At 38.6% G+C, this 12633-nt stretch overlaps 2 protein-coding genes across 2 annotated transcripts in view; one reads left to right on the forward strand and one right to left on the reverse strand.

Moving 5' to 3' along the window:
• LOC107565441 (5'-nucleotidase domain-containing protein 1-like) overlaps positions 1 to 12633 on the forward strand; it is a 79767-nt gene that overhangs the window by 3636 nt on the left and 63498 nt on the right. The window lies entirely within an intron of this gene.
• LOC107565440 (collagen alpha-1(X) chain-like) lies at positions 151 to 5134 on the reverse strand. The gene is made up of 3 exons (XM_016250681.1): positions 5046 to 5134; positions 4565 to 4688; positions 151 to 2519 (listed from the first exon to the last, which is right to left on the reverse strand). The coding sequence occupies exons 2-3, from the start codon at positions 4671 to 4673 to the stop codon at positions 649 to 651; spliced, it is 1980 nt and encodes a 659-aa protein (XP_016106167.1). The 5' UTR covers positions 4674 to 4688; positions 5046 to 5134; the 3' UTR covers positions 151 to 648.

The raw sequence follows: 12633 nt of genomic DNA on the forward strand, positions 1-12633 counted from the left end.
TTAGCCTAAGATTTTTTTTTTTTTTTTTTTTTTTTAAAAAGTTTGAAGTCAGGATAAGATATGTTTCAGACCGTAAAGGTCTTTGTACTGAGGATTTCCTTTGGAAAGCATTAACCTTTTACCACAGTCATAAACAAACAGCAGCACTGGCGCTAAAACTTTATTTGTGTTGGTTTTTATAATGCACACCTTGTGAGATATTACAGAGTTAAATGAACAAACAAAACAGAACAAACAATTATTATTCACTTTGGAATCCATTTATATCAAAACCTGGCTCACTTAATGTCTCGTAAAGAGACCATTGTGTCATACTAAACTCAGGAACCTTTTGCTAAAATGTGAGCACAGGAAAAAGGTAAACACATAGCACCATTTTAATACATAACCATCAGTTCAGGCTTTAGGCAAATGCAGAAGGTCCATTGTCTAATTTCTTGGATAATTTTTATTGGTGTTCCATAATAATTGAGATTATCAAAATATTTCCATACAAATAGGTCTTTATGTAAATCCACAAACTACAGACATGTTTTCTAAATTAGTCATCCTTTTCCATTCTGCATGACTCTTGGGGCAATGAGAAAATTAGTATAAAGGCAGACAATTTTTGAAATAGAAAGATTGAGGTTTTCTTGAGTGTGTTTATCACGTTGAGGCAATCAAGAAGCCAGAGAAAGAACAGTGAACATTATCATCAGCATAAATGCCATTGGACTGGTCATCTGGAACCTGGATGTACACTGTGTCATGGGAATCCAGCATGAGGACAGTACTGCCAGACATCTGGTCAAGGAAACCTTTGTTGTACTCATCATAAGAGAACAGGACTGGATCTCTGTTTTTGTAAAGTGCTACCAATGCATTTGCTCCATTGACATGCATATGGAAAGAAAAGTAGTAAAGTCCTGGAACCTGACAGGTGAATATGCCAGTGCTGGGATCATAGTGGTTCTCTCCATTGTAAACAACCTGATTGAATGCAATTGGTGTTCCAGCATTAGGATAAGCTGTGGTAAGAAGAGCTGTGAATGCTGACATGGGTGCCTTCATCATCTCGTGACTAACAGGCATTACCATCTCATGGGATTTAATTGGCATGCTTTTCTCATGGTGATAAATAATCTCACCTGGGGGTCCAGGAGGCCCAGGAGGTCCTTGTGGACCTGGGAGACCATCATGACCTCTGCCACCAGGGATACCAGGAGGACCCTGGGGTCCAGAAATTCCCTTGGCTGTGAGCCCTGCTGGGCCAGGGGGGCCTGGAAGTCCTGGATGACCCTTAAACCCTGGTGTACCAGCAGGTCCTACTGGGCCTGTTGGTCCTCTTGCTCCAGGGATACCATTTTCACCCCTTCCACCTTGTGACCCTTGAAGTCCTGGATGTCCCTTTTCTCCTGGTGGCCCCTTGCTACCTGGGATACCTGGTGCACCGGTAAATCCTGATTCGCCCTTGGAACCCTGATGCCCCATATGACCCATTGGACCTGGTGGACCTGCTGCGCCTGGAACACCAGGTTTTCCTGAGAAGCCGTGTGCACCTTGCTCACCCTTTGCACCCCTTGGACCTGGTGCGCCAACCAGACCAATGTCACCTTTAGCTCCCTGTGGACCTGCTTCTCCCTGGAATCCCCTAGCACCCTGAGGACCAGGCGGACCTATTGGGCCAATAGCACCTGTCTGACCAGTGTGACCCATTGGCCCTGATTCTCCCTTTTGGCCTGTTGTACCTGGAGTTCCGGGCACTCCCCGGTCTCCTGGGAGTCCAGATGATCCAGGTTTGCCAGTACCTGGCAGACCTGGAGCGCCTGGCTGTCCTGCGGGTCCTTGAGGACCTTTTTGTCCCATTGACCCAGGCAAACCTGGAGCGCCATTTTGCCCTGGATTTCCTGATGCTCCTACTCCAGGTGCCCCTGTATGACCCTTTGGGCCTGGTGTGCCCATAGGACCTGGTGACCCATCCCTACCTGGCATTCCTGGCTTTCCAGGCTCTCCAGGAAATCCATTTGGTCCAGGTTTTCCAATTCCAGGCTGACCTGACTGACCAGGAGGCCCCTGAGGGCCCATTGGACCTCTGCCACCAGGTGCTCCTGGAATACCATGGCCAGGTTCTCCTTTCAGGCCTGGCTGTCCAGGAATTCCAGGATGACCCTTTAGGCCAGGTTCTCCACGTGGGCCCATTGCTCCTGGAAAACCGTGTGGTCCAGGCTTTCCAGGAGAAGAAATGCCAGCAGGTCCAGGGCTTCCAGGTGATCCTGGCGCTCCTCTTGCACCTTGACGTCCTACAGGCCCTAGATGTCCCTTCTCGCCTGAAATTCCAGGTGCGCCTGGTTTTCCAGGTGAACCTGGGCCTCCAGGTTTACCAGGTGAGGAGTAGCCTGCTGGACCAGGTGGTCCAGGTGGACCAGTTGGACCGGGGTGTCCAATGCCGCTCGTTCCAGGAATTCCTGCTTGACCAGGTGGGCCGGGGGGGCCAGGTTCACCTGGGGAACCTGGAATACCAGGTTCACCAGCAACAGCTAAAAATAAGATACAAATATAATATAATTTAGATGCAAACTTACATCACTTCATTTAAGAAAAAATCTGAAAATATTGAATTGCATGTAAGACTTTCCATAACATACACTTTTGGCTCAATAACAGATTTTAAGTCTCAGAAATTTGACAAGCTAAATTTTCCTGCTTGATGTTCTTAAGAAATTGTTCAGATTTTTTCATCTCACTGATGATTTAGTCACATATGTAATCTTAAAATAAATATTTTAGAATAAAGAAATATATTAAAGTTTATTTTAAAGAGCTCTAATATATTGTATGTACATTTTTGTGTGTGTTTGTACAGGTTTGACTACTTGTGAAGTCCAAAATGTCTTCACGATTTAAAAATACTCTCTCTAATATAGTAAAAACTTGAGTACATACTACTAAGCTGCACTCACTAGTTAAAAAGTCTTATCCTTCAGCCAAATCATGTTAATATTTTAATATCTAGTGTTTTGCACAGTTTGTGTGAGAGTTGTCTATGAGGCCGGGGGTCAAGTTAGGCATTTGAAAATGTCATTAACCTGACATAAAAAACGTGGAAGGAATGTGGAACGTTTCATAGTGGAAGTCTATGAGATTATATTAGTCTTCACTAATATAGTGAACAAATGCGTGTGTTATAATGTTTGTAATTTGTGATACCCTTTGGTTAATAACAGATTTTAAGTCTCAGAAATTTGACAAGCTAAATTTTCCTGCTTGATGTTCTTAAGAAATTGTTCAGATTTTTTCATCTCACTGATGATTTAGTCACATATGTAATCTTAAAATAAATATTTTAGAATAAAGAAAGATATTAAAGTTTATTTTAAAGAGCTCTAATATATTGTATGTACATTTTTGTGTGTGTTTGTACAGGTTTGACTACTTGTGAAGTCCAAAATGTCTTCACGATTTAAAAATACTCTCTCTAATATAGTAAAAACCTGTTGAGTACATACTACTAAGCTGCACTCACTAGTTAAAAAGTCTTATCCTTCAGCCAAATCATGTTAATATTTTAATATCTAGTGTTTTGCACAGTTTGTGTGAGAGTTGTCTATGAGGTCGGGGGTCAAGTTAGGCATTTGAAAATGTCATTAACCTGACATAAAAAACGTGGAAGGAATGTGGAACGTTTCATAGTGGAAGTCTATGAGATTATATTAGTCTTCACTAATATAGTGAACAAATGCGTGTGTTATAATGTTTGTAATTTGTGATACCCTTTGGTTAGAGAAGTGATAAGAGACACAGATGGTCAGTATCTGCTTGTACTTGAGCTAAACGTTAACTTTTAAATGTGTGCTATGTACGTCTATTATGATGATTATCATGATATAAAATCACCTGCACAAGTATATTTTGGCATAAGATATCCTGTTTAATAAATTTTATGTAGTCGTAGGTACTTCACAGTTGAGTTGGATTGTTTGACCACCACAGAAAACACAGGGAACAGCCCTTTTTTTCAATTTGAAAGAGTGCTTGTCCAGAAACTAATGGTATAATTTAACACCACAATGGCTTATTTTGGGCATGCCTGTTGTATAATGTGGTTACATCTGTTTTGGAGATTGAACTATTTTCTAAAGTAGTAGATTGCATATGCTGTGGTGTATACCAAATGAAGAGTAATTAACTAACCGTATTTGTAGTTATGCTCATTGCACTAGGACTTTATTTAAAGTTAATGTATTCTGGGCATTGCATGCAAATTAAAGAGGAGTTGGATATCTAAAGTGATGTTTGATATATTTGTTGACTGTAGATAGATCCATATTTGTGTAAATACAGATTATCTGAGTGGCTGAGATACCCTTGTGGCAAAGAGGCTAATCTAATTTTTCAACCTGATTAGTTATTTGCATATATGTATGCATGTATTTTTGGCAAGCCAAGCTCCCTTAGTGTAGCTTAGTGTCTTAATGTTGCACCTGCTGCTGTTATCCGATATAAATATTCTGAAGCATTCCACATGACAAAACATTACAGTGATGAAATACAGGAATTGCATATAAACCAAAAGTAAACTCACTGTGAGATTTTGTAGGATAAGACTGTTTCTTCACATGATAGTATCTTTCAGGGGTGGCCTCAGCCAGTACCACAAGGAGGAGAAGAATGCTTGTTACTCTGAGGTCCATTGTTTGAAGCTAAGCCTGTAAAGAAGTTATAAAATGAAAACAATAATGAATAAGTGACAAAGAAAGGACAAACGTCTCCCTCTCATAACACTTAAAATGGGCATTATTAACAAGAATGCAATTTCAGTATATCTGCATAAAATCAACATAAAAACCAAATTACTGAAAATAAGTATCATATTCATGTCTAATCAACCAGAAAGCCTCCCCATTCAAATTGCATTCTTATTAATTATGGCCCAGGAACTCACTGACACACATACAATGCAGCATCTAAAAGATCATCATCATCTCCCACCCATTCCAGCAGTACCACATGCTCCCCCAGCAGCATTAAGCTGGAGCAGAGGGCTATAGAGCAGCTGTACCCACCAGCAGGCTGGAGCTCCAGAAGTCAGAGGTGGTCGGGCAGCTGTCCCGGCCAATCTGTATATTTGTAAGTTTCCAGTCAGTCCGTGGAAGTCCTGTTCACAAGAGTGGATTCTGCTATTTATACCAAATTTGCTTCTCCAGCAGCACCCAAAATCTCCCTCCCTCCTTGTGTGATGTCAGTTTTAATGAAGGGTATGGTGTCCCTTGTGAGTGCCTGCATAATATGGTAGTTCCTATCACTTTGATCTGTGGTCATGCTTTCTTTTGATCCTTACAGGCAATAATAATAATAATAATGAATAATCAAATTGATTTGGGGAACTGCAAGTATTTTGCATAAATATATTTTATAAGATTTTAACTTTGTGCATTTTTGGGCAAAATCATTTCTCACAGCTGTTTTGTGCAGGAGGTGTGTTTTGATTTATTTATTTACTTATTTTGCTTTCCCACTGTACCTTAACATTTATTTTGTTAGTGTTCATGAAGTATGGTTATTACATAATGATTTTGCATAACGTTTCAAAAGTAAGATACCTGGTTAAAAATAGTGTAGCCTTTGTCTGTGTATTTCCTATCCTTTTGCCTTTCAGATTTATTTCTTTAAAGCGTCTCAGGATCAGAATCAAATATTTGTAGAAATGTGGTTAATTCTACTGTAGGACAGCAGAGGGCAGAGTTGAAGTCAGTTTGTCCTCACGTGGGAACTGTTGGGTGCACTAGCCAAAGGGGTCATCAAAGGTTCTTTTTAGGATTTTGATGATAGGAAAGTGTCAGATGAACAACACTGGTCAGTTGAAGTTCTGTGCTTGTAATTATGGTTAATACATAGCTGTCAGTTATGTGTTCCAATCGTTTTCCTGTGCTATGGGTTTGTAGAATTTTCACACTCTTTTAAAAGGTGTAAAACTCACACGGAACACCATGCATGAATTATTTTATTATTAATTTTTGTTTAATAATTTATTTTATTTTTTTACCTAAAATAGTCATTTTTTAATACGAAACATACATAATTACATAATTATTTAGTGGTCTTGTGATGATTAAACAGGCAGATGACAATTTTGCACCAGTTTTTTTAATTTATTTTTTTATTGTTCAGTAAATTCAAAACTATAAGTTTGAAGCATTGGCATTGCTTTAAAACTTTTTTAGTATCTGATTTAGAAGCTGCTTCATTTTACAGCCCATAGCTGATCACCAGAAGAACCATGGTCCTCCTGACAACTCCATTTAGTAAAAAAAAGACTTAAAAAGTTGGAAGTGTCTCTTTAAGTCAGTGGTGTGCATGTGTACTTATTTTGATGCCAATATTGGTTGACTTATCACAATTTAAGCATTCCATTCTAAAAATAATGTTTGTTTGTGTTTTTGTGTGTGCGTTTATGTGTGGGTCAAAGGAGTGTTTGTTTCCTTATTTGTATGCGTTCCATATTTTTAAGGTCTTTTACTGACAAAAGCACTGAGACAATATTTTTTTTCCTTCATTTTAAAGTAATATTTTTGAGCTTTTACCTTAAAAAGGACAGTATGAGAGAGACAGGAAGCAATGGGAGAGGAGAAAATTGGACAGGATCAGGAAAGGACCTCATCCGGGGCTCAAACCTGGTTCAGGCTATGAAGTATTTCAGAGTGCTGCCCACAAGGCCGTGGCTCTGACCTGAATAATATTCCAAAATCATCATACGTAGGGGTGCATGTTATATGATTGATAAATTATTGGCCGAAAATAAATTGTAATGACATTGTTGATAATTTTTACCAAAACTTTGTTCGATATTTAGTTTAGTTATATTTGCACGCAACAGAGAATCTGTTTAAATTTTATGTGTGACTAGGAGTGTTTTTAGCCAAGCTAACATGTCACATGTAATCTGCCATAAAGGGTTAGTTCACCCAAAAATGAAACTTCTGTCATTAATTACTCGCCCTCATGTCGTTCCAAACAAGTAAGGCCTTTGTTCATTTTCTAAACACAAATTAAGATATTTTTGTGAATTCCGAGAGCTTTCTGACCCTCCATAGGCAGCAAAGGTACTACCATGTTCAAGGCACAGAATGTACTAAGGATATTTTTGTGCACAAAGAAAACAAAAATAACTTTATTTAACAATTCTTCTCCAAATCCCACCTGCTGCAGGTTGCCGCCATTGTGAAGAGGATCACGATGCTTGCACGTGCTTTCCTCTGCATGCAAATGATGCATGCGCAAGCTGTCCTCCACTCGTAAACAAGACACAGCTCATGCACGTTCAACGTCAATTTTTGGGTGAACTATCCCTATAAGTAACAATATGCCAGTTTCATGATTAACCCTCCGGTGCTGCTCGCTTGGCGGTCAAATTATTATTGTTTTTTTGTTTTGTTTTTTTCCAGTGAAATATATGTACTATATTTTAGTTCAATAACTCATTAAATCATTGAGTGATTATTCAAATACAAATTAAAATGTCTCAATTTTCTGTGTAATGTCGCCACCTGACTAGTGGATGGTGTGTGAAATTACACAAAAACTGGAAGACCGTCCGAATGTATGTAAGTGGTAGGTTCTTATATAAACGAAAAGAAAAAAAACTGGAGTGAATCAAGAAGTTATGAACAGATTACTACCATTGTGTGAATGTAATCATATAATCCCCCCCAAAAAACTATAATCTGATTATGAGTATTTTAAATCATAATATCATCTAATTACAAGTATTCCTTTTTTGGAATGATAACATAATCTAGATTACATGTAGTGATACTACCTAGCACTGTCCCTGTTATGTGTTTTTTTAATCCTATTTTGATTATGGAAGTCTCAGTGATGAAAATTTAGTGTCTGTAATCAAGGTCAAGTATGTTTATGTGCACAGACACGTAACGCTTACACCACCACTGCACCAATTTGTCTTAATTGCCTGTCTAAATATTACACCATGTCTGAAGAGTTGATACTGTGTGTGTGTGGTTGTTTGCTGTTTTATGTTTGTTACATGTTTTTGGTTGTATTTGTTGTTTCATTGTTACATATGCTTGATTGTTTATTATTCTAATGTTTTAGTGATTCATTTTGATAATCGTAAATACTATATAGATAGAATATAATAGGATTGAATCAGCTTAATATCTGTAATTTAGTTAGACTGGTTCTACTGAGTGGTTCTCAATTCATTAGATTACAGCTCCATAGTAAGGGTTAAAAGTCAAAACGTAAGTTGTCTGTAGCCCGCTTTCCATCCAAAGTAAGCAAAACTGAAAGCAAAACTGGAATATCGCATAAAACCTTTGCGAACAAGCATAGTTTCCATCCAATCAGTCAAAGAGAACTAAATCGTCGCTTCCTCATAAACTGGCACTATAAATCACTAAGAAAAGTATATTATAAAAATATAATAATTTTCATATATAATAAATTACTTGCGCCTCACAGCGAGCCGACGAAACACAATGATTGCAGTCATTGCTTTCGGAGGTGGATGCTGCTTTTTGGAAACGCAGTCGTGTAAGACATTTCTGGGAGGCAATTATACAGAAATACTTTGATGACAGACTTTGCTCGTGCATTTCCGAATTACCATAACAACATTTCAGATGCTGTGAATGAGATCGGTCCGCTGGTTAGTCAGGTTTTGCCGTCCCATAGGTCAAAGTCACATGACTTTTTTGATGCGCTTGGAGGAATTTATTCACAAAATGCATTTCCATCCCCCATTATTCACAGCAACCCTTTTTCGCACAAGTCAAAAACCACCTCAAGCGAGCATAAAAACTTTTTATTCGAAATTTGGCATTTCCATCACTCGTTTCTCATGCAATATTTCAAAATGCGCATTAAAATAGTGTAATGGAAACATAGCTTGTGTCTTTATCGGTTACAATGATCTGTGAATTATCGGTTATCGTTATCGGCCCTGAAATTCCATATCGGTTCACTCCTAATCAAAAGTGACACTGAAGATTTCCTACATAATTATACCAAAGATTTTGACAGTCTAATCTCTTACTTTGTGTCTGATTCAAGAACCAGAAGCAAACCAGACAGTGTTCCCATAATGAGTTCTGCTGTGGTTTTACCCAGAGCCCTCAGGAGTTTGGGTTTTGCCGTCTGGTGAGGTAATCTACCTCCTCTCTGATGTGGTCTTCCGCTGAGCTTCTGTCTTGAGTGGAGAGGTGGTGCTGGAAAAACTTGATGCTCATTTACAGAGCTCCTATATATAGTAAAATACACTACTGTCGCTTTCCATACATGTGTTACGTTGAATCCCAACAGTTGCGTAGATATGTTTGGGTTAGCCTATTGTCTAACTATAACAACCGGATTTACAGAATAAAACCAAAAATGACTCAAACCAGTAGACTGCGCATATAGAAGTGTCTCCTATAAAAGGATCTCATAGACCATCTGTTACAAGCACAGAAAATAAAAAGCTAAGCTCATGATTTCAACATTCACAAATCACATAAAAGTCAGTGAAGCACAAGGATGATTTATCTGCACAATATTAATAATGAAAATCAGTGTACTGTATGATTTATGAATATGTGTTGTTGTCTTATCGCTTTCCATACATTTGTTACGTTGAATCCCAACAGTTGCGTAGATATGTTTGGGTTAGCCTATTGTCTAACTATAACAACCGGATTTACAGAATAAAACCAAAAATGACTCAAACCAGTAGACTGCGCATGTAGAAGTGTCTCCTATAAAAGGATCTCATAGACCATCTGTTACAAGCACAGAAAATAAAAAGCTAAGCTCATGATTTCAACATTCACAAATCACATAAAAGTCAGTGAAGCACAAGGATGATTTATCTGCACAATATTAATAATGAAAATCAGTGTACTGTATGATTTATGAATATGTGTTGTTGTCTTATCTTGCACGTTATTAATGTGGTTAAAGCAGAAGCCAGGAGGAGGTTGGGGGGATAGTACACTGTTGGTACACTACCTGCTCACCACCTACTCAACAGTTAAGACGTTTTTGAAGAGCTCTTTTAATCGGATGTGTATTTGCTTGCTACACATGGATTTCAGTATTCTTCATTCATAGCAGCCAGCATAGGATTTATTTATTTGTTTGTTTTTTTGCTAAACTAGGAAAAGCGCAGCTGTGTAGAGCATCATCCATCTCTCTGTAGGGTTACACAATGTTACATCGTCTTTAAACACAGGGCTGCTACACACATGTGACCATGCCCACCCAAGTTAAAAGAGGACCCACATATCCTCAAAACATACATGTTCATTCATCCTAGGAGCTGTTTGGCATGTTCATATAAACACTTGAGTGGATCTTATGAAACACAAGCAAGATAGAATACATTCTATCAAGCTAGATGAAACTAGATGGTGTACAAATTTTTACACAGATGTTTGTTTTGCTCTTGTTTTATAAACAAGGCCAGCTGAGTACAGTTTTAAGATAATGAGACGTGCGATTACATATATGTATTCTCTAGCAACCTTGAAATTGTTAACCAGATACATGGAGTTTATTTTTGTTCTTGATTTTAATACACCTAGAAATATTCTTTGTAGTAGTTTTGTACCTGTGTCAATGATTTATTTTTATTTAGGCTATTACTTTTATTTCCTTAGACCTGCTATATTAGGAGAAACTTAAATGAGTATTTTGGAAAAGTCAACATTGTCCAGGTCAGTTTTAAAAGATGAATTAAAAAATTTAAGCTAATGTTTTGTTTAGCTTTGTTTTCATTTTCCTCCTGTTTTAAACCAACCCCTCCAGCACATCCAGAGACTGCAAAACTGAAAACTTTTTGGACAAAAGATTGATTGGAGGTATGTTGGGTTAGAGTCAAGAACACTTAAAGATAGTGTTGACACGTCTTGTTTCCCAAAATAGATACTTCACATGTCCAGCAACCATTACTGGGCTGTTGGATGTGCCAAGGTCGTTGCTGGCTGATGTGCTGCTATTGTATCCTGGAACAATTAACTGTGTGGAGTACTTGAATACATGCGGAAGTTTTCATTAACCTCCAGATGTGTCAACATCATGCTTAATAACATTTTAGCTTCTGTGTTTGTGTTTAAGTTTGGGTTGTCAGTATCAGTTTTTCTATGACAGGTGTCCAGTCACGGGGTAGTTGTCTGGCCATTGCCATTTGGTCTTTCTATATGGAAATGTTACGGGGACTGTAATAGGGAGTTGGAGAAGCAGACATGGACCCTTAATGAGAGGCTGTTCAGTTGAGTCAGGCCACCATGGAAAGAGCTCACCGATGTGAGGGTCACTATGAAGGCTTGAATTATTCTTCCTTGAATAAACCAATAGCTGGCTAGCCGAAATGCTGTAATTGCCATAGACTCTAAAATGGTCCTGTAATAACCATTGGTAAAGGCGTTGGTTGTGTGGTGAATCCAACATCAATTTTAGCAGAATCTAAGGAGTAAGTCTACGTAATTTTCTAAAATTTGTCTCAAATTCTCTCTCTAACTCTGACCCTGGCTGCCTTCACACAGCAGCAGAATAAGGTGGCCGGTCTGGTTTGGTTTATTCTAAATAAAGTTCAGTTTATACTTGGTTACTTTTGAGAGTGAGAACTGAAGTCACTACATTTTTGGAAAACAGGTTCAGTTGATACTGAATATATAGTATGTGTTGTGTTGAACAGAACAACAATTAGTTGTCGTGACACATGACCAGGGCTTAAAGGGGTCATCGGATGCGACATGCACTTTTACAAGTTGTTTGAACTGAAATGTGTGTTGGCAGTGTGTGTACACAACCACCCTATAACGATAAAGATCCACCCAGTGTTTTTTTTATCTACTAAAATCATTTCCCCTTTCTCAAATTGAGCCGATCTCGGATGCCTTTCTGTTTGACGTCACACAGACATAGCCCCTCCCCTGATAGTTTGATTGTAGCGTTTCAGCACAGACTGGACTGGTGTCTTACCTTAAGGCTGATTTATACTTCTGCGTCGGACCTACGCCGTAGCCTTTACGCTGTAGGCTATGCGTCAGTTTTCATTTATACTTCTGCATCGTTGTCCGCGTCAACGTGCAGTACACATGCAAACCGCTAGTCTGCAGTGTCCACGGTCATGTTGCTGGTGTAACCCGCAGTACCACGGCAAAAGCCGAAGAAGAAGCGGCTCGTCGGAGAAGCATTATAGCCGTGACGGCGGCAAATAAATATCAAATCATTAAATCATTATTTAAAACTACAAAAAGGAGACAACAACGGAACAGGAGATGATGGTATACTTTCAATCTGCACAAGGACTTGTACCACAGCAGATCAACATTGTTTGTTGCGGACAACAACTGATGTATAATGCTATGTAGTATAATAAATTATAAGACACTTGTTCTTTGCTTTGTTTTATTTTATGTAAGAAGGTGTAACATTAAAATATATTAAAGTGCACATAAACACACGAAACTCAAGTACATATGGAGGGAGGGTTTCTTGCAGACCAATCACAGCGCTTGTGGTCTGCGTAGAATTGACGCGCTGTTAGATTTTTGGAGAGGTGCACGTCAGGCTACGGCGTAGGGTGTGTGTCTATGCGTAGGCTAGGCATTAGGTTTGACGCAGAAGTATAAATTGGGCTTTATACTTGCG

The sequence above is a fragment of the Sinocyclocheilus grahami genome, unplaced genomic scaffold, assembly GCF_001515645.1.
Source record: "Sinocyclocheilus grahami isolate Dianchi unplaced genomic scaffold, SAMN03320097.WGS_v1.1 scaffold1002.1, whole genome shotgun sequence".
Lineage (NCBI taxonomy): Eukaryota > Metazoa > Chordata > Actinopteri > Cypriniformes > Cyprinidae > Sinocyclocheilus > Sinocyclocheilus grahami.